The following is a 22,400-nucleotide window of genomic DNA, read 5'->3' as shown; positions in this document are numbered from 1 at the left end:
CAACTACCAAAATGATGCACACATACAGAGAGCATAATCATAACCAGCCAACCATCACCTTGTCTTAGACACCTCATTTGACCCCCTTTATACAAGATTTGGTGCGACCACATCAGGGACCTTGGTTGCAACCATGTTCTATACGGCCCCAGTTCAAGTCAATAACGTGACAAGGAGTCATCTCCTTTCCAACGAGAGAAGGCCCCGAGACATCAGACAAGCCACTGCGGATCATCCGTGGACAAAAGACTTGGTTGATTGCTCCCCGTCACACACCCACCAGGAGGCGGAGACCTGCACAAACACTTGCCCCATCCGCTTGAGCTCGGGGGGGGGGGGGGGAGAGAACGGAATAAAAATCCCTGTCGAGAAGAAACTGTTGCCCCTATGCTGCTTGGACTTCAGGGAGATGGCACGCCTTCTAAGCATAAGCAAGGGATCCCGGCTGTTTGGCTAGGGTTAGCCCTAAGGGACATACGGAGCTTGCGTGTTACAGCAGCTTCTACTACTTTTTGAAACCTCAGACTGTAACTCCTTTGTGTGAGTATGTTTACCTGCTTTAACCTGGTAAATAAGTGTCTTATTTCTTTTCCTAGTTAGTAAAGATTCAGCTAGTTTATTGGCCACGCACGTTGTCTTCGGGTTGAGATCTGAGGTGCAATTGACCTGGCTCAGTGACCGGTCCGAGTGACCGGAATATTGTTATGGTTTTTGGTGCAAGGAACCATCTGTCACAAAGGCAGGCTCACCTGGGTGGCAAGATAGATTCAGGGTGCCCATGGGGGCTGTCTGTGACTCCATGTTAAGGCTGTTCTAGTGCCCGAGGAGTTCACACTTGATACTTGGTTGGTGAAATCGAAATCTGGAACACACAGCCGTGAGGAGCCCCGCTGTCTGCCAGCCCCGGGCGCTTAGAAAGGTAAGTTTCTAGCTTGCCTGGTTCAGAAACCGGAAGGGAAATAAAGAGAACCCACTTTTTTTGGAGAGAGAATCCTCATGATTTTTAAGCCAATCTTGTGATTTTGGGGAGTCTGACTCATGATTTTCCAATGGTGAGGGTGGCAACACTGAGAAGTTACGGATTATTATTTAGCATTTACATTACAGTAGGTTTGGGGTCGGGGGTGGGAGATCAGGATTGGGACCCCTGTGTGCCGGGTGCAGCACGCCACCTGATGCCTTGCCTTGATGGAACGTAGGCTGGGTGGGGAAGAAGTCTATGTAACTCATGCAGTTGTTGATATACGTGTGACCTCAAATTTTAAAATTTTATTAAGATGATGTTAAAAAAAATTGTGAACAGAGTTTGAGCATAGAAGTTTCTGGTTATCAGGGAATAACATACAGATTATCGAGGGTCCAAAGTTTGGTTTAAGAGAAGGTGGCATGAGGAATACATAATCCGCAATATCCCCGATCGGGAGTAAAAGGTTGATGGGTCAAAGTACAGACATTGAGATATGAGGGTATGAAGTTCATAAAGTGGCTATGTTCGGGTGTGGAGTATAATGAGTGGATATGATGATGAGGATGGATTGACCCTCATTTGGTGAGATTTAATGTTCAGGGAGTTTATGGTTCCAGTTCATATAATCCAACGGAGAAGGTCACTTGGTCCCTTTCTCGTAGTGGGAGAACGATGTCACTCTGGCTCACGCCTCCTGGTACTGTCGGTGGCCGGTGATGTGCTCGATGGAGATGTCCCTGGACCATCGGACGGCGTCTGAGACCATGAGGCACCGCATGAGACGTGCGTAGCGTCGACCGATCCCGCAGGTCCGCAGCACACGCTCGTTGCAGGGGTCCCAGGCGCCCAGGGCTCCGACAATCAGGGCGTCCATCTGCACCTCATAGCCCTTCGCTCTCAGGGTGTCAGCCAGGGGGGCGTACTTCTCCAGCTTACGAGCTCGGGCTTCGCAAAATGCCGGAGTCCTGTTCTCAAAGGAGACCGTGACGTCGACGAGGATGATCTTTTTCTGGGCCTCGTCGGTGACGACCACGTCAGGTCGTCGCTGGCTGTCGGTACCGGGGATGGTGCAGTTCACGGAGATCTCCCCCAGGCGTGGCGCGATGGCTTTCACCAGGCGGTTCTGGATGGCATTGTGGCGCAGCTGCCAGGCTCTGGAGTGGGGTTTGCAGCTGCACAGGACGTGGGGCAGGGTCTCGTTGGGGTAGCCGCACTTCCTGCAACGCTTGTCTCGGTTCCCGTGGCGGACGGTTCCGTTGAGCGGGACTCAGTTGAGCCGGGCACGGTGGATGAACCGCCAGTCGGCGAAACGGGTGAAGCCGCCCCCGGCGAGGAAGTGGTTGCTGGCGTCCCACTTGCTGGTCAACTTTCAAAGGCTTTACCCTGGTCTGGTTTACGCTTCAGGGTTTCCACGTACAGCAAGCGGATGGCGGCCTATTACCAACCTCCCTCCCCCCAAAAACAAACAAAGAAACAAAAAACCCACCCCCAAAGAGACCAACGGTCTGGAAAGCAAACTGTTGAAAAAACTCACAGCAGAAAGAAGGCAGCCAGCTTCTTAAACAGAGTCAGAAAACACCCCCAAGAAAGCATAACAGTATCTTATCATTAAAAAAAACCCACAAAGAGCTAAAGGTTTCAGCTTTTTCAACTACTTGATAAAAATCTGCTTTAAAGAAGCTTCCTCTCAATAAAATTTTTTCTGCTTTTCTAACCAGAACATTCTCCCCAAGAGGAGATGCACCGTTCCTGGAGACACTGCAATACCAGGTCAATGCATGGGGTGGACAGAGCAAGCTCCTATTCCATCCCCCTCTTTCAAAAATCAATTTAATACACAGTCCTCAAACAAAGGACATATCAGATATTAAACTGATAAGAACAGATTTAAATTTTTATTAGAGAATATTTAAAAATAAACGGTACAAAAGATTTGAAGAGTCAGTTGTCGATCATTGGGGGAACATACAGAGTATGGGGGGGATGTTGTTATGTCAGGGTTGGCAGCACACATAATACATACAGACTGTGATGTCTCCAATGGGGGGGTAAGCGGTGGGCGAGATCAAGACACAGTTGGTAAGCGGTGAGGGTCAATCATCCACATAGGGGGTACAAATAGTCATGGGTACAAGTAGATGGGCTGGGTAATGGTGATGGGGCAACCCTCACGTGGTGGGATTCGGTTAGGTTGGGTCGGTTCGGGGTTCAGCGAAAAAGGCCCAGCGGGGGGGAGGGGTTAATAGGTCCCTTCCCCCTTGCGGGTGGGCGAGGTCTCCCCGGCTCACTCTTGGCATTGGCGGTGGCCGGTGAGGTTGGGTGGGTTCAGGGCTCAAGGGATGAGGCCCATCGGGGGGGGGGTATATAGGCCCCTTTCCCCTTGCGGGTGGGCGAGGTCTCCCCGGCTCACCCACTGAGTTGGCGGTGGCCCGCGAGGTTGGGTGGGTTCGGGGCTCCGGGGGTAAGGTCCCGTAGGAGGGGGTTTAAAGGTCCCTTCCCCCTTGCGGGTGGGTGAAGTCTCCCTAGCTCATTCTCGGCATTGGAATTGGCCGGTGGGGTTGGGGCTCAGGGGGTAAGGACCCTTCCCCCTTGTAGGTGGGTGGGGTCTCCCCGGCTCGCTCTCGGAATTGGCGGCGGCCGGTGAGGTTGGGTGGGTTCGGGGCTCAGGCCCAGTGGGGGGGGGGGGAGGGTTAGTGAGTCCCTTCTCCCTTGCAGGTGGGCGAGGTCTGGTCGGCTCACTCCTGGTATTGGCGGTGGCCGGTGATGTGTTCCGTGTAGATGTCCCGGGACCAACGGATAGTGTCTGAGACCATTAGGCGTCTCATGAGCCGTGCGTAGTGACGGCCCACTCCACAGGTGTTCAGCACTCGCTCGTTGCACGGGTCCCAGGCACCCAGGGCCCCGACAAGCAGAGCGTCTGTGTGTACCTCGTAGCCCTTTGACCGCAGGGCGTCAGCCAGGGGGGCGTATTTTTCAAGCTTGCGGGCTCGGGCTACACGGAAGGCCGGGGTCCTGTTCTCGAACGGAATCGTTACGTCGACCAGGATGATCTTTTTACCGACCTCGTCCGTGACGACGATGTCTGGGCGCAGCGGGCTGTCGGTGCCGGGGACGGTGCGGTTAACGGTGACTTCCCCCAGGCGTGGGTCGATGGCCTTCACCAGGCGGTCCTGGACGGCGTTGTGTCGCAGTTGCCAGGCTCTGGCGTGGGGCTTGCAACTGCATAGGACGTGGGGCAGGGTTTCGGTGACGTACCCGCACTTCCTGCAGCGCTTGTCCCGGTTCCCGTGGCGGATGGCACCGTTGAGGGGGACGCAATTCAGCCGGGCGCGGTGTATGAACCGCCAGTCGGCGAACCGGGTGAAGCTGCCCGTGGGGAGGAAGTGGTTGCTGGAGTCCCACTTGCTGGTTACTTCGAAGGCCTTACCCTGGTCCGGTTTTTTCTTCAGGGTGTCCACGTAGAGCACGTGGACGGCGGCCTTCAGGGATCTCTCCAGCACGCCTCTGGCTCCGGGGGCGACGATGGTGTTGTCCTCCGTTCCGATCCGCGGTATCAGGACTCCCAGCTCCTGACGTTCCTCGTTCCATTCCCAGCGGCAGCCCAGTCGCTTCCCCAGCCGGCGTGTGGCATTGCGGGCGCGGGACCACAGTGAGGCGAGATCGCCCCTGTCCCGGGCGAAGTCGCCATCCAGGGAGCCGCTCAGGAAGGTGGCCACATCTCGGTCGGAGGGAGGTCTGCCGATGCGTTTCTCGGTGGCGGCGCGCAGGGCGGTCGTTGCAACGTTCTTCACCTTGGTGTCCGGGCACGTCAGGAGGCGGAAGGCGTGCGTGATGACCGCGATGTCACATAGGTCTCCCATACGGGGGACGCCGGCACCACCGTGCCTGTGCTTGATGTAGATGAGCTCGTTGCTGGCTCTCCGGGGCAGGGACAGCCATTCCTTGACCAGCCGCCGGATGGTGTTGTCCGCCTTGTTGAGGGGCACCTTTGCCACGGCGGATCCTCTCAGGACGAAGGCGATGCGGGGGATCAGGAAGGTGTTGAGGGCGTTGATCTTCTGCCACGGCGCCAGCAGGGATGTGTCGATCTTGGTGGCGTCCTGCAGGATCTCCCGGATGGTGTCCTCGGGGGTCTGCCGGACGCGGAAGCCTGTCGGCGTGCCGAGGTGCTGGTACGCCTGCCCCTCCGCCAGGGGAACGACGGACTCGCCCTGGATGAGGAACTCCGTCATCAGTACCCGGTCCCTCTTGTTCCCGTCAACATGGAGGGACGCGCACTTCTTGGCATTGAAGCGGAGTCCCGTCCAGTCCGCGGCTCTCCCGATGGTGTCGAGCATGCCCTGGATCCTCTCGGGGTCATCCGCGATCAGGACCAGGTCATCCGCGTAGGCCAAGACGCTCACCCTCTCGCCGTGCAGGTCGAAGCCGTCGGTGCCGTCGGAGACACTGCAATACCAGGTCAATGCATGGGGTGGACAGAGCAAGCTCCTATTCCATCCCCCTCTTTCAAAAATCAATTTAATATACAGTCCTCAAACAAAGGACATATCAGATATTAAACTGATAAGAACAGATTTAAATTTTATTAGAGAATATTTGAAAAATAAACAATACAGAAAATTGGAGGCGTCAGTTATTGGTCATTGGGGGTAACATACAGAGTATAGGGGGGATGTTAGTGTTTTGGGGTTGGGCAGCACACATAATATATACAGACTGTAATGTCCCCAATGGGGGGCGGTAACCGGTGGGCGGGATCAGGATACAGCCGACAAGTGGTGAGGGTCTATCACCCATACAGAAAGTAGAGACAGTCATGAGTATAAGTAAGTGGGCTGGGTAATGGGGATGGGGTGACCCTCACGTGGTGGGATTCAGTTAGGTTTGGTGGGTTCAGGGCTCAGGGGATAAAGTCCAGCAGGGGGGGTTTATAGGTCTCTTCCCCCTTGTGGGTGCACGAGGTCTCCCCGGCTCACTCTCGGTATTGGCGGTGGCCGGTGATGTGCTCTGTGTAGATGTCCCGGGACCAACGAATAGTGTCCGAGACCATTAGGCGTCTCATGAGCCGCGCATAATGACGGCCCACCCCACAGGTCCTCAGCACGCGTTCGTTACATGGGTCCCAGGCACCCAGGGCCCCAACGAGCAGAGCGTCGGTGTGCACCTCGTAGCCCTTAGTCCGCAGGGTGTCAGCCAGGGGGGCGTACTTTTCGAGCTTGCGGGCTCGGGCTTCACGGAAGGCCGGGGTCCTGTTCTCGAATGGAATCGTTACGTCGACCAGGGTTGAACCGCCAGTCAGCGAAACTGGTGAAGCCACCCCCGGTGAGGAAGTGGTTGCTGGCGTCCCACTTGCTGGTCAACTCAAAGGCTTTACCCTGGTCCGGTTTACGCTTCAGGGTTTCCACATACAGCGAGTGGATGGCGGCCTTCAGAGTCCTCTCCAGCAAGCCCCTGGCCGTCGGGGGTGACGATGGTGTTGTCGTCCGACCTGATCTGCGGCATCCGGACTCCCAGCTCCTGGCGCTCCTCACACCACTCCCAGCAGCAGCCGATGCGCTTCCCTAGGCGACGCGTAGCGTTGCGAGTGTGGGACCACAGTGAAGCCATGTCGCGCCCGTCCCGTCCGAATTCCCCATCCAGGGAGTCGCTCAGGAAGGTGGCGATGTCTTGGTTCGAGGGGGCTCTGCCAATCCGCTTCTCTGTCGCATCACGCAGGGCGTTTGCCGCAATGTTCCTCACTGTGGCATCGGGACATGTCAGCAGGCGGAAGGCATGGGTGATCACCGCGACGTCGCACAGATCACCCATGCGGGGGATGTTGGCGCCGCCATGCCTGTGGGTGATGTAGACCAGCTCGTTGCTGGCTCTCAGCAGAAGGAACAGCCACTTCTTCACCAACTTCCAGATGATCTTGTCTGCCTTGTTGAGGGGCACCTTCGCCACGGCGGTTCCCCTTAGGGTGAACGAGATGCGTGGGATCAGGAAGGTGTTCAGGGCATTTATCTTCTGCCACGGTGCCAGCAGGGAGGCATCAATCTGTGCGGCGTCCTGCAAGATCTCCTGGACGGTGTCCTCAGGTGTCTGCCAGACACGGAACCCTGTTGGCGTGCCCAGGTGCTGGTATGCCTGTCCCTCTGCCAGGGGGATGATGGGCTCACCCTGGATCTGGAACCCCATTGTCTGCACCGAGTCCCTTTTGCTGCCGTCAATGTGCAGAGTTGCACACTTCTTTGCATTGAAGAGGAGCCCCATCCAGTCAGTAGCTCGGCTGGTGGCGTCTAGCATACCTTGGAGGCTCTCTGGGTCGTCCGTGGTCAGGACCAGATCGTCCGCGTAGGCCAGAATGCTGAGTTTCTTGCCGTGCAGGTCGAAGCCGGTCGGGCCGCTGGAGATGGCTCGGATGAGCAGTTCCATGGCCAGGTTGAAGATGATGGGGCTAAGGGGGCATCCTTGTTTCACGCCGCGGCGGATGGGGATGGCGTCCGTCTCTCCGTCCGTGGCGCGGATGGTGGTGGTGCAGTCCTTGTAGAGGTCCCGGAGGATCTGGATGAAGGTTTCTGGCATCCCAAACTCTCCCAGGGTGGGAAAGATGTGATGGTGGGGTATGGACCCAAAGGCGTTGGTCAGGTCAAGCCATGCTACTGCGCACTGCCTCTTGGACCTCCTGGCCTCCTGGATGGCCATCTGAAGGAGGAAGTTGTGCTCGTAGCATCCCTCACAGGACATGAAACCCTTCTGCACTGAGCTGACGGCACCCCCGCACACTGACCAGTCTGTGATCCTTGCCGCGAGGCAGCTGGCATACAGCTTGTAGATGGTGGAGCAGAGGGAGATGGGCCTCCAGTTGCTGGGGTCGTCTCGTTCGCCTTTTTTGTGGATGAGCATGGTCATGGAACGCGATGGAACTGCTTGCATTTGTTGAAGATGGCAGCGAGCACCAAGCAGCCGGGGTCTCGCTTCTTCAGCAGGGGGTAGCGGATGCCATCTTTTCCAGGGGCAGTGTTTTTGGTCCTCGACAGCCTCGCCTGCACCTCCTGCGGGGAAAAATCTCGCTCCAAGTCCTCCGTGAGGTCAATCCGGGGTAGCGGGGAAAGGCACTCTGGGCGTCACAATTTGGTCTGGGCCTCGTGATCAAACATGTCCTTGAAGTAGGAGTAGAGCCTCTCGGGCTGGATGGCACAGTAGGAGGAGGTCCCGTCGAGGATCTCCCTCATGGCATTCGTCCGGTTCATCCTGTATAGTTTCTGAATACGGGATGCAGCCGCTGGATCGTAGCAGTGGCCGACGTCCCCTCTCCTGCCTTCTCTGGTGGTGTTGTTACGGAATCTGCGAGTGGCCCGTGCGGCTTCCTGGGGTTCCCTCCTTTTGGCCGTAATTTCCGCAGACAGTTCTGCAGTCAGTCTGTCCATCAGGGTGTCAAAGTTCTCAAAGTCCTCAGCCTTTGCCAGCTCCTCCATCCAGGTGGATTGCCACGGAGTGGCGACCCTTGCTCGTGGCCGTCGCTCCTCCTGCTGCGTTGTCTCTGCAGGTTCAGGTGCTGCGGGGACTGTCTGCGGCCTTGTTGTCCCTCGGACTGTGGAGCAGTGTTCAGGTGGGTCTTGAGGCGGGGGTCCTGGTGTGGTGGGGAGGGCAGCTCTCGGTGTCTCCAAGGCAGCACTGGATCTTCCGGGAGGGAATGGGGTTCTGGAAGCACCGGTGCTGGGATTTGTGGGGGCGCGGTCGTGTTTGGAAGCGCTGGGGATGGTTTTGGTTCTTCTGCGGGCGGCATCCGGCTGGTGGGTCCTCGGTGGGGCATGGGGTTTTTGGCGGTCAGAGGCTCTTTGGGTAACCTTGGAGGAGGTGTTGGGTCTCCCGGGGGCAGGGTCTGGCTGTGGGATCTGGGGGCTACGGGAGGCTCCTCCCTTGGCTGGATCTCGCCGTGCAGCCTGGGGGACGATGCTAGTTGCTCCTATGGCAGGGCGGCATGAGGTTACCTGTGGGGGAGTGCTGCAGCGTCTCGTGTCCATGTTGTGCCGGATGGTTTTTATGAGGTCGCTGAGGCGTCTGGTGAGGTTGTTGACCTGGGAGGTGGCGGTGGTCCCCCTCACAGCAGGGTCCAGCGTGGGGATTCTGGAGACGGGACTGGTCCTTTTGGTAGCATCGTCAGTCCTCGAGGCGGGGGTTACGCTTCCCTCAGTTGGCGGTTGGTCCCCCCTTATCTGCTGTGACTCTGGGGACGCTGGCTGGGGTGCTGAAGCCAGATCATCGGTGGGGGTCAAGGTTGGAACCCGGAGGATGTCAGTGGGATTCACTTTCGCGGTCGTGGGGGGTTCCCTGCACGTGGCTTGATGAAACTTACATTTCTTTTGGGTCTCGAAGGGGAGACTGCAGCGGCTACACCGGAAAGCAATCCGTTTGTTGTAGGTCTTACGAACGAGTTTGCTGAGGGCCCCGAGGGTCTGGACTCCATGGACGGGGAGACAGAAGGGGCAGAGGAGGAGACCTGTAGGGAGCGGGTACTGGAGGTAGATGCGGTCTTCTTCCCCTGCCTCACCCTCCGTGGGGCGGATCTCTGTTGTGCCTGCAGACTCGCCAGGTGATTCCTCTGGGTCTGGTAGAGAAGCTTGGGGAGATGAAGTCGCTCTTGGGGGGGCGCTGGACTCACTGGCCACGTTGTCTCTTTGCCCGGAAGGACAGCGTGCGGCATCGAGATCTTGGGCTCTGAAGTGCATTCCCCTTCGAGCGGCCCTCCTCCGGACAGCCGGGTGGTAAGTAGTTTTGGGGTCTGGGGTTGAGGAGGTGGTTCCTTCCGGACCATCCCTCTCTGGAGCAGCGGGGCAGCGATCAGCATCCTGGTCCTGGGTCGCCGGGGGGGCTCCTCCGGTGGCATCCTTCCCGGCGGGGCAGTGATCAGCATCCTGGTCCTGGGTCGTCGGGGGGCTCCCGCGGTGGCTTCCTTCCTGGCGGGGCGGCGCTCAGCATCCTGGTCCTGGGAAGCAGGCAGGGTTCTCCGGGGGTCCCCCTCCTGAAGAGCTGTTGAGATATCCTTGCTCCTGGATGTGAAGCCCTGAAGAGCCGTCCTTCTGGAGCCAGGTCTCCCTGCAGAGGTATCCACGGGGAGTTTCTTCAGCCAGCTCCTAATGCTTTTGTTCTTGCAGGTGGTCCGGGTCTTATGTGAGGCACCAAGGGTGGTCTTCAGGATAGGTTTTTGCTGAGCTTTCTGGAAAGCAGGAACAGCAGCAGCCGATGACAGTGTAGCTGAAGCTGAAAGAGTTTTCTTCCAAAATAAGAGAAGTGGAGTATATCTTCAAAGCAGCATCAATTTTTTCAAAAATGGCTGCAGGAGATTCCATCTTCTGGATGGGTGTTTGCAGTTGTCCATCAGAAGAAATTAAACTGATAAGAACAGACACTACACTTTGAAGCTTGAGGAGGTGAAGTTACTCCTGGGGGAGTGCTGGACTCACTGGCCACGATATCTCTTTGCTTGGAAGAGCAGCGTGCGGCATCGAGATCCTGGGCTGTGGAGTGCATTCCCCTTGGAGTGGCCTTCCTCCGGGCAGTAGTTTCGGGGTCCCGGGTTAAGGAGGTGGCTCCTTTGGGAGCATCCCTCTCTGGAGCAGCGGGGCAGTGATCAGTATCCTGGTCCTGAGTCATCGGGGGGGCTCCTCTGGTAGCAGCCTTCCAAGCAGGGCAGCACTCAGCATCCTGGCCCTGGGCAGTGTGAGAGGTTCTCCGGGGGTCCTCCTCCTGAAGAGCTGGCGAGATGTTGTTGCTCCTGGATGTGAGGTCCCGAAGAGCTGTCCTCGTAGTGCTAGGTCTCCCTGCAGAGATGTCCCCAGGGGCTTTCTTCAGCCACGTGCTGATTTTTTCATCCCTGTTGGTGGTCCGTGTCTTCCTTGAGGTGCCAAGGGTGGTCTTTGAGATGGACTTCCGCTGAGTTTTCTGAGAGGTAGAGGATGTAGGAGTAGCAGCAGCAGAAAGTGGAACTGGGGGTGTCTCAGGAGCAGAGAGAGAATTTTCTTCCAGAATAGCAGCAGCAGAATACATCTTCAAAGCAGCATCGATTTTTTCAAAAATGGCAGCAGGAGAATCCATCTTCAGAGCAGGTGTTTCAGATGTCCATCAAAATAAATTAAACTGATAAGAACAGATATAACTTAGATAATATTTTTACTTCACGGTCCAAGAGACACAGACAAGGTTTTCTTCTCGAGGCCAAAAGACCAAAAACATCAAGACACTTAATCACGGCCTTTGATAGGCCAAGAGACTTAAACATTTTATTAAAGTTAATGTTTAAAATCAAATTTACACAAATTAAGAGGGAAGGTACTGTACATCTGGGGTCGGGCTTGGGTTATGGGGGATTGTGAGTATTGGTTACAAGATTCACGAGGTACATACATATCACATAACCAGCATAGATCCAGATTGGGGTGTGGGAGTTTTTAAAGCGTCAGTGGATAAGTGGGCTCGAGTACGCCACCCATGGAATGTATTAAGAGTCCAAGTCGATATTGGTGTAGAGAATAAGTACATGGGTGGGGTGCGTCCCTCAGTTTGTCAGGGAAGGAAGTGGGTTATTTCCCTGGTCGGTGTTCTCGGTTACTTGACCTGGTACTGGCGGTGTCCCGTGATGTGTTCCATATAGATGTCTCTGGACCACCTGATGGTGTCAGACACCATGAGCTGTCTCATGAGCCGGGCGTAGCATCGACTGACCCCGCACGCTCTCAGTACCAGCTCGTTGTGGGGGTCCCATGCACCCAGGGCTCCCATGACCAGGGCATGGATCTGGACCTCATACCCCTGACCTACACTTGATATTAGCTTATAGAGCCGAGATGGGGTTTTCTACCTCACCATGACGAACTCCCAGACACACAACAAACACCATAACTAGGTAACTCCCCAAAATGACTCCAGTGGAAGAATTCAAAGCAAGAACCCTTAACACACAATTCTGTTCAAAGACAGACAAGTCTTGCAGCCGCCTTCCTCTCGCTGGTTTCCCTGTACGCTCCTAATTTGCACAAACCCATGCACTGACCCGTGACTAGCAATCTCTCACTGTTAAACTCTTACAGCAAAACAGGGCAAAGAAAGTCTATGCAAGCGTTGTACCGCAGCCCCAGTGCTCTTTTCTGCTCCTTCCAGGGCCGGCTCTAGGCACCAGCAAAACAGGCTGGTGCTTGGGGCGGCACATTTTTAGGGGCGGCATGGCCGGCGCCAGAATGCCGCCCCTAAAAATGTGCCCCGGCCGCCCTAGCTCGCCACGGTGCGCGAAACAGCTGTTTCGCGCGCCGCTGCTCCCCCTCCCTCCCAGGCTTGAGAGCCTGGGAGGGAGGGGGAGACTCCGAGTGGCCGTGGCGCGGGCGCCGCTTCTCCCCCTCCCTCCCTCCTAGGCTTGAGAGCCTGGGGGGAGGAGGCAGGGCTGGGGATTTGGGGAAGGGGCGGAGTTGAGGCGGGGCCAGGGGTGGGGTAATTAAAAAACGGGGGGGTGGAGGGGGCGGCCAAATTGTTTTTGCTTTGGGCGGCAAAAATCCTAGAGCCGGCCCTGGCTCCTTCCCACAAACTATCACACTCGCTTCTCGGCTCTTTGAGCTAAGATCAAGTGTAGGTAGTCTCTTGGTCTATCCAAGGCCGTGATCAAGTGTCTTGATGTTTTGGTCTTTTGGCCTCAAGATGAAAACCTTGCCTTTGTTTCTGGGACCTTGAAGTGAAAAATTCTCTAAGTTATATCCACCATGTTGCATGTATATCCCAAGGCCCCAATCTGGCAAAAAACATCTATTTTAGGGTTTTACTTATCATTTCTTTTAATCTCCCTAAATTTTGTTTCCATATTGTAATAGGGGGATTATATCTGACAAGCCACAGTACAGAAATACAGTCTGTTGCTGCAAGCCAACATATTGTCTTTCTTGGTGATTACAAAGAACCAGTGGAGAACTCCCTAAATCACAATGAAGCAAGCTTTTTTAAAAAGAAAGCATCCAGGCCCAAATCTCATTGGCTTTACCCAATCCCTTGAGTCCAACTTCACTGAAAAATAGGGGAGATAATAGGCAAGTGGTGGAAGATGAGATTCGGGCTCTGCAGGCCACTACTGTTTTATTATTCAACATGCTTGGAGGCCTGTATCCAAAGAGTTATTTTTGTGGGGAGTGAAGAAAACCCAGGGAGGGAGTCCCCGCTGGGGAAAGCTATTCCCTTGGGTGCCTTCCTCAGCCTCCTGACCTGCTCACGCTCCCCTCATACCTTCCCTCTTGCCCCGCTTACTCAGCTCAGGCCGGAGCCGCTGGCCTTTTTGTCTGTCAAACACCCACAGCCTCCCCCAACCCACAAAGGGAACTACACTTCCCGGCAGGCGCCAGTGCTTCCGGGATGCGTGGCCTGTTCCATTACCCCGGGGTGGGGGTTAGGGCTAACTTTTCTCCCACCAGTGTGCTGCATTCATAAGAGCCAACGGACTGTACCATGGTTCGGACACCCCCTGTGCTCCCTTCCCTCCTCCCGCGCCGCGGCCGGCGGGAGACGTGGCGGTTGGTGCGGAGCCGCCTCGGGGTCCGCGCTGGTCGGTGTAGCTGTGAAGGAGGGAAGCGCCTCCCGCCCCTCGCTGCGTGAGGATGCAGAGCTCGGACCTGGGCAACAGGGAGCAGGGCAAGCTGTGGCACCGCAAGCCCGCCCCGGCCGCGCAGCAGGGGTAACGGGGGAGGACTCGGAGGGAGGGGGCAGGCGGGACGAGGAGACCGAGGGGGTAGATGTTGGTAAGCTGCTCAGGATGAAGGCCGGTGCCTGCTGCTGGCTGTAAGGGCGCAGCCAGGGGGCTGGGGCTGGTGGGGAAGCCCCTGCGCAGGTCTCCGAGCTGTGGTCTGGCCCAGGAATAGCCCATCATGAAGGAAACAAACATCGAGAAGTGGGAGGGATAGCTCAGGGGTTTGAGCATTGGCCTACTAAACCCAGGGTTGTGAGTTCAATCCTTGAGGGGCCATTTCGGGATCTGGGGGAAAATGTGTCTGGGGATTGGTCCTGCTTTGAGCAGGGGGTTGGACTAGATGACCTCCTGAGGTCCCTTCCAACCCTGATATTCTAGGATTCAATCAAAAGATTTCTCCCCAGGCCAGAGGTCTGTAATACTTTTATTATGGATCTTATGCTGGCACTTAGTGGCCTTGCTCATGGATCCGGTTGTGTTAGGTGCTGTACAAACAGAACGAAGCCAGGCTCGGCCCCAAGGAGTTTCTAGTTTAAGCATAAGACCAAAGACATCAGACGGATACCGACAGATGGGAGAGTAGGGAGAAACAATGAGGCAGTATGGGTCAGCGTGATAGGCCTTGGTCTCAGCACACCCCTTGTCCTAACTGAGTATTTTGTAGGCTTCATGGCCAAGAAGAGTTATAAAGCGGGATTTGAAGGTAGATAATGAGCTAGACTTGCAGATGTTTACAAGAACACCACCACCTGCCTTGTGGGGCAGCATGGGAGAAAGTACAAAGGTGCTTGTCTGAAAATTTGACGTACGCAGTGGAAGCTGGCGGTTTGGGCTGATCAGAGGTGAGCCTCAACAGCTCGATAGTGCTTGAGAGGTGTTAGCGAGGGTGGGGATTGAAAACAAGCATCTTATGTTTGATGCCATAGAGAAGAAGGAGCCAGTGGAAGGACTCAAAGAGAGGGGTGACATGGTCAAAGTGATGGGCTAGGAAAATAATCTTAGCAGTAGCATTCTGAGTGGATGTGAGTGGGACAAGATTGCATTTGTCAGGGCTAGAGAGAAGGATGTTGCGGTAATCAAGTTGCGAGATGAGAGCCTGGACCAGAGTTTTAACTGTGTTGATGGATAGGAAAGGCCATATTTTAGAAATGTTATGCAGAAAGAGAGAGTTCTCAGTTGAAGATGACACACAGGTTACGGTCCTGAGTGACACACGGGATGATGGTATTGTCCATAGTGATCAAGAAAGGAGATAGTGGAGAGAGTTTGGGGGAGGAAAGTTACAAGCTCTGTTTCCGACATGTTCAGCTTAAGCTGGTAGCTGGACATCAGCAAGGAGACATCAGAGGGACAGTAGCATTCGCTTATAATTTCCAAGCAAACATATTTTCAAAACCCCAACCTACAAGGATGTTTGTTACAAACCAAAGCAATATCTCATACAAATAATAAATAACAATATCCAACATATCTGCCTAATTATGGTCTCTTCTCTGTGGTCTTGTTACTGCAGCCCTTATCCTCGCTCCTTCCTATTCCTCTCCTGCTAGCTCCTATCCCATTGTGCAACGTTATCTCTTATTGTGCTGTATGTAAACTTAGGATGAGGTCCTGCAAATTCTTTTAGGTGGGCAGCACTGCATCTGTGCAGAGCCATTTCCAAGATCTAGCCCCTAGTCTGTAATCTCTTTTGGCAGAAGAGTGTCATGCACAGTACTGTATAAATAATACGTCCTCCACAATTAGAGATTTCTCAAAATCAAGTACTACATTAGGATACTATTTGTTTATCCCTCATGCACACCACACCATGCCTTGAGCAGTTAGGAGTTTGAACAACATAAGACATTCTATGATCTTGCAGACTGTGGAGTTGAGATTATGAAGAAAAGCACAAGACCCTGTGAAATGGGAATGATTGGGGAAAAAAAAAAGAAAAGTAGACCCATTGGCAGGCTTAGTAAGAAAAGACCCTGAATTCTCAAGATCGGAGCTGCTTAAGGCTGCGGCCTGGAGAGAAATCTCCTCCTATGGGCCCTCTGATCTGCCACCGAGGAGAGCCTGTGTGATTATATCCCCACAGGACATCTCTCAAACAGGGATTTGCCTTCAACAGGATGACACAGGCTTGGTGTTTAAAAATGACAAACTTCCTGAAGAAAATTAAACAGTTCTAGTAGTATTGCGGTAAATTCATGTGCAAATTATTTTGAGGCATCATCAGTGTGAATAGCAAAAATATGCATAATCTCATTTTTAAAAATTGCATTAGACAAAATTGCTTATAAAGTTCCCAAGAAAGTTTATTAGAAATATAGGCATGTGATGGTAGAGAACAAGTGCAAAAGATGAACAGGTATAACTAGCATGTATATTGTATTCAAAAGTTGAGAAACTTTTTGTATAATAGGTATAGAGGTTCTGATTGTGACTCCATAAATTGAGTTTATGATCATTTTGCTTTTTATTCCACTTAGAATGTAGCTGGGTTACTTTATTTTCAGAAAAGAGTTTGGATGGGGAGGTGAGTTAAAGACTTAATCTTCTGTAAATATTGCAGACTGACACAACCAGTCCTGTGAAAAGTTGGCTTTTAATTTTTGGTGTTGGGGTAATTTTCCCATTGTACTTTTTTAATGGTACTCCTGATATTCTCCCATGATGAAAATATTACCAGTTACCATTATAATAAGAAACCTAGAATAAATAAGCTTAAAGTCCATCTGGACTCATTCTTATTGACCCTCACTTCTTTTCAAAAAATAATAGTAAGAGAAAGGGTAAACTTAGCAGGCAGGTTACAGTAATGCCAGCCCTTACCTCCTCCTGCCAGCTGGCCCATTTCTTTTGCTAGGGTTACCATACGTCCGGTTTTTCCCGGACATGTCCGGCTTTTTGGTAATCAAACCCTCGTCCGGGGGGAATTGCCAAAAAGCCGAACATGTCCGGGAAAAATACCGCCGGCCGGGCACTTCCCCTCCTGCAGCTGCTGTACTCCTCCCCTGACTCTTCGGCTCTGTTTAAGAGCCGAGCTGCCCGAGCGCTACCGGCTTCAGGCAGCCTCCATGCCTCCGGACCCTGAGCCGCCGGCTGGGCACTTCCCCTCCGGGGGCGCAGGGTCCAGAGGCATGGGGGCTGCCCGAAGCCGGTAGCGCTTGGGCAGCTCGGCTCTTAAACAGAGCCGAAGCGTCAGGGGAGGAGCACAGCAGCTGGAGTCCGGGAGGGGAAGTGCCCGGCCGGGGGCGCAGGGTCCGGAGGCATGGGGGCTGCCTGAAGCCCGAGCGCTACCGGCTTCACGGTTTGCCGGGCAGCCTCCAGACCCTGCGCCCCCGGCTGGGTGCTTCCCCTCCCGGGCTCCAGCTGCCCTGGGGAAGCGCCGGCCGGGGGTGCAGGGTCTGGAGGCTGCCCGGCAAACCGTGAAGCCGGTAGCGCTCGGGCAGCCCTTTTTGCGTGGCTGGGAGGGAGGAGGGGGAGTTAGGGCGGGGACTTTGGGGAAGGGGCGGGGCCGGGGGTGGGAAAGGGGTGGGGTCAGGGCCCATGGAGTGTCCTCTTTTTTTATTTTTTAAATATGGTAACCCTACTTTTGCCCTCTTGAAGGCCTTCTTATCTGGAGAAGAGAGGGGCCTGGGCCTCTCCTTTCCCCTTCTATTGATTCCACTGCAAACTGTAGTGGGTGAATCCCGCTTTGAGAGATGCCCTGTGGGGTATAATTACACAGACTCTGTTTCCCCTTCCCACTTGGTGGTCGATCAGAGGGCCCCTCTGATCCCTAAAGGGATTTCCCTCCAGGCAGTTGCCCCTGGTTCTTGAAGGGAGGGTCAGACCCATGTGCTCTTCACTCTCCTACCCCAATCTTTTGGTGCTAGCTGCTGCTTTTTAGACTACCAGTATCTCCTTGGCTGCTGCTACTGCTCCCGTCCCCTGCTCATGTACAAACCCAAAGGATAGATATCTGTGAAAGACAGAAATGGTAGAGAGCCAGTTTGGTCTCATAATATCTTAAGTTATTAGTGTGACATGACAGAGATTGGCCTGACGCTAATTTTTAAGAATATAGATAAAAGCTGTCTTCAGTGATTTCCCTCCCCCCCCCCCATAGCATATAATTCCTGACTCCACCTAATCTAAATGAATTTTTCTCATGAATCATAGCTACTTTTCAATTTTTCATTAGATTTCTTTACAGAAGGTCTAATTCGCTTGTCAGACAGCGAATAATCTCTTGTGTAATATACTTTTAAAAACATTTACAAGTGTATGTTCTTCCTCAAAAGTCAGTTCTATCAGAATTGCAAAAACATAACCTAAAAATGTTTTTATATTGGATATATTTTAATGATTGTAGAGAAAAGTATGCTAACAATGGTGTAATAAACCAAGTGATTTGTTTGTTTTCCTCATAGAGTCATAGTAAACATTATTCACAGTGCCACAGGATATCATTCAAAGACAATACGTTTTCTGAATGTGGCCTTTGACAGTTCTGGAGATTCTTTACTTGCTGGAGACCACCAAGGGAATATCTATGTTTTTGACTTGACTGGAAACAGGTAAACATTTCTCTTGCTGTGTGGCTCTCAGTTACTATTTTTGATAACCTATATTGTTGTCTTAGGTTTCTTGATATACATAAGTCAGTTTTTTGCAACACTCCTCCCACTTAAGACGCTTGTTTCTCTTTGTTAAACGGGGTTTGTTTTGACTGGGACTGGTTGGGAGGGGAAGATTGCATGAAATTTTCTTTCACAAGGTAAAGTATGTTCAAACTGATTAGCATATTTAGTTCATTGGACACTGAGTTGAAGTGTTTCTGACTATTGGGCTGTGGTTGGTTTTTCTTTTGTTTTTTAAATAGATTCAGTCTTGTTCAGCGAACGATGCAGGCTTGCACTGCTTTGGCGTTTAATCTTCGCAGGAAGACTGAATATCTTGTGGCTTTGGCAGATTATTCCATTAAATGCTTTGATACAGGTAAGACACATTTAAAAATCTGACTAGAAAAATAAGAATAGTTTGATTTTCATAGCAAATCCATATCACAATTAATCAAGCATAATAATTAGTTATTTCTGATCTGACTAGTAGTTAAATGGCTAACAATATTGGCAATTCATTGTTCAGAAGTTAATCTTCAGAGATAATGTTACTTTCCCCCCATTTAAGAAGTGCATTCTTACTGCTACTGTTTCAGACAATCTGGATTTAGACTCTTTTAATTAAGTAGTGGAAACCAACCAGATATCATTCTGGATTTTGGTATTCTTCCACCAGTATAATTGCTGAGGATTGTAACCAACTGTAGAACTAAATAGCTACTAATAAGGTTATAAAGAAGTATATTCCTTGAAAATCTAGCTTACAAAATGGTGAAATAGAAGTAGGCATTCATCTTGCAAGAGCTCTGAAGTCCTTCCCTCTCTTTTTTCCTTTCAATATGTATGCACACACAACTAAGACCAAATTAAGTCTTTGGATGCATTTACACAAATCTTATTGACTGGTCCAAAGACAGCTGGCTGTTCACATGGTGCTGACTCTTTTTTTCCCCAGTGTGATTTGGCAGTACAAAACAAGTTTTCAAATAGCTTAAATGCTTTACTATGTGAGTAATTGATGTAGTTGCCACAAATATATTATCCAGTTGCCAGTGGGAGGGAAGGTGGTAATGCAATCATGAATGGGAGAGAAGGTGGTCTGAGACAATCGCTCTAAAAGGTGGTCAACAGTATGAAAATGTGTTAAACTCCCATGCCTAAAAAATTAATCAGGATGTTGCATCAGAATATAGAGGTTCCTATGGTCATAGCCTGCTGTTCATTAAACCAACCTTCCTTGTATGTATAAATAGTAACTCACTCATTTCACCCACAAGTTAAAACAAGTGTTTGAACCTTCAAACTATGTTGTTTTTTGGAGGGAGGGGGTGTGGTTGAACATTAACGTTCCCACTGGCAAAGTCTGCCTAGGAGGCATCTCCAGCTTGTTTGTTGGGCTCCGTTCACAACTTTTAAGACTGATCACTGAAGACAGATTAAACAAGTCTATGCAAGATAGCTGTAGAAGAATAACTTATGAAATCCATTACTTCCCACTGATCAGCAGAATGTTTTTTCCCATAGTGTGTAGGAATTACATAAAGGACAACTCACTTGTTCCTCATTTGTTCGATAGTGATGATAAATAAAGGTACATTAGGCATTCTCAAGAGACCACACCCTTCATATTGTTTGTACTGAAAAATACTAGGACTTGTTGTTTCACTTTGCATAACTTTTTAATCAATTTCATTTACACTATAGACACCAAGGAGCTAGTTAGTTGGATGAGGGGACATGATTCTTCAGTATCTTCAATCTCCGTCCATGGTTCAGGCAGATATGCCATTACTACATCCACTGATACAGCACAATTCTGGGATCTCGATACCTTCCAAAGAAAAAGAAAGTTGAACGTCCGCCAATCTGTGGGTATTCAAAAGGTCAGTAAAGAGTCATTAAACAAAGGGTATATAAACATACCTGAGAATACAACTACATACTAAAATCAAGAGTACTTAAAAATATTCTTTTAAAAAAATAGATCAATCTTTTCTTTGTCCTCTAACCATCTCACCTTTGCCATCAGATCTCACAAGATAAGGTTATGGGACAGTAGTTGTGGAGATCTGCAGGGAACACCTAATCACTGCATAAAGTAGTAATGTTTCATCAGTATTGAAGCAACGTCAGAGCACAGTGCTCGAGGGCACTATGCTGCAGGAGATTATTTTGAAAGACTGTGCCTTAAGACGGAGGTCCTCACCACTTGCGGCCATTGAAAACCCATGACACTTTTTCTAAAGTTTCAGAGTAGCAGCCGTGTTAGTCTGTATCCGCAAAAATAACAGGAGTACTTGTGGCACCTTAGAGACTAACAAATTTATTAGAGCATAAGCTTTCGTGGGCTACAACCCACTTCTGCATCCGAAGAAATGGGTTGTAGCCCACGAAAGCTTATGCTCTAATAAATTTGTTAGTCTCTAAGGTGCCACAAGTACTCCTGTTATTTTTTCTAAAGTGTAGGGCTGTTAACTCCGGTTTCTTTACTGGATTCTAGCTAGGGCTATTATATTCTGGAAGTCACCCTGTAGCTTCAATTAGAGATACATCTTTCACTTCCTGTCCTAAAACTGTTGTGTAGTGAGCACTGTTCAAATAATTGTCATGTTTATCCCAGAGGTGCCTGCACTTCATTAGGGGATGAATTTGATATATCCCTTGTCAATCAGCAAGTGATTGTAGTGTATTCCACATTTAGCATATGTGAGTGGGTAAAGTTTTCTGCCAATAGCTTTTGGAATTTGGTAGAATCCATGAGTTTCCATGTTGAAATAAACCATTAAACCAACAAAATAAAAAATAATTATGTAAACTTTGAATGAAAATTTACCATGTTGAGTGCAGATATATAATAAAATAATGTAACAATGCAATACAAAGATAATGGGGCTGAGCCGAAAGCCCTTGAAGTCAATGAATGCTTTCCTGTTGATTTCAGTAGGACTTGAATCAGACTTAGTATAAGGAAATTCTCTGAAGAATGCGTCTTAGGTCTCTTGTGGGTTATGCTGTCCCTTCAGTAGAATTATTTCTCTGTATTTGATTATCTGTTATTGTTGTATTACAAATTATCAACCATGTAGTATTAGGTATATACAAATTTTGAGAATGCTAAATGAAGCTTCTGTTTTAAAATACCAGCTCAGCTGAAGTTCAGGAATTTGTCTTTGTCATTGTAGTCTGTGTATGTATTGTGGAAACTTTAGATAACTATTATTTTTACTCACACTCATATTACAATGGCCACGATGTATTACAGAAATTAACATGAATTGTTTAATTGAAATGGCACAGATGAGACCCACCTCACCATCTGCCATTCCTTTCCATGAATGAGATAATTGCCTTCAGTCTGAGGTCCAAATTAAGGAAAAGCCAGGGTGATTAATGTTGCACTGCATCCTAAACATAAGGTAAACTTGGACTTCAGCTGGCTAACCTGGTCACTGATAAAACAAACACTATGTGTGCTGAGAGGATTTTACTAAAATCCCAAACTAGTGCCTCTCCTTTCTAAAGGTGATAAATTCATACAGCCCCTAATGTAAAGTATCTCATCAGAAAGCTGCGTGATTCAGTGGATAGGGCACTGAATTGGGAGTCAGGAGAGCTTGGTTCTGTTCTTGGCTCTGCCATTCATTTGCTGTGTGTCCTTAGACAAATCACTTAACCTATCTGAGCCTCAGTTTCCCATCTTTAAAGTAGGGATAATTATGTTTACCCACATTTAGTGCGTTAAGAGGTATGGCTAAGAAGTGCTGATATTATTAGTAGAGTATGACTGGGGACACTGACTGTAAAGTTACATTCTGATTTACTTCCTGACCCATCTTGATGGTTTTGCACCAGTCCCAGCAGTGCACAGCTAGAATCCTAGTAAGATCTATATCACCTATGCTCAAAAAGTGCAGGAGCAAAAGCTAAAGAATGAGACAAAAAGCACCTCATGATGTTGGTAGGTGAAGAGAGGCAGTTTTAGTTCGGAGAGGAAGAAAAGAGATGAAAAGGGGACATTTTGTTCTGTCCCTTCTCCCAGAGTGTCAAACTGCCATTTCAGCATTATTTTGTGGCCCTTTTTAACACACTTTTTAGAGTAAAACAAAACCAGGAAACAAACAGAATACCCCAATTCGTT

General features: G+C 50.8%; 1 protein-coding gene and 2 non-coding genes across 3 annotated transcripts in view; 1 reads left to right on the top strand and 2 right to left on the bottom strand.

Annotated features, from left to right (window-relative positions):
• Positions 1-2,700: 2,700 nt before the first annotated feature.
• On the bottom strand, positions 2,701-2,886 carry LOC135875285 (U2 spliceosomal RNA). Its single transcript, XR_010561181.1, has one exon. It is a non-coding gene; the product is annotated as a U2 spliceosomal RNA (small nuclear RNA).
• A 2,502-nt stretch (positions 2,887-5,388) lies between these two features.
• LOC135875287 (U2 spliceosomal RNA) lies at positions 5,389-5,575 on the bottom strand. Its single transcript, XR_010561182.1, has one exon. It is a non-coding gene; the product is annotated as a U2 spliceosomal RNA (small nuclear RNA).
• Positions 5,576-13,578: 8,003 nt separating this feature from the next.
• Positions 13,579-22,400, top strand: part of TBC1D31 (TBC1 domain family member 31) — a 43,714-nt gene continuing 34,892 nt past the window's right edge. The window contains exons 1-4 of the mRNA XM_065398795.1: positions 13,579-13,655; positions 18,071-18,217; positions 18,523-18,638; positions 19,967-20,145. Of these exons, the coding sequence (XP_065254867.1) occupies positions 13,579-13,655; positions 18,071-18,217; positions 18,523-18,638; positions 19,967-20,145 (519 nt within the window). The remainder of the gene's footprint in view (positions 13,656-18,070; positions 18,218-18,522; positions 18,639-19,966; positions 20,146-22,400) is intronic.

The sequence above is a fragment of the Emys orbicularis genome, chromosome 2, assembly GCF_028017835.1.
Source record: "Emys orbicularis isolate rEmyOrb1 chromosome 2, rEmyOrb1.hap1, whole genome shotgun sequence".
NCBI lineage: Eukaryota > Metazoa > Chordata > Testudines > Emydidae > Emys > Emys orbicularis.
Note: the sequence above shows the minus strand (reverse complement) of the source record. Positions and strands in the feature narration are given on the sequence as shown.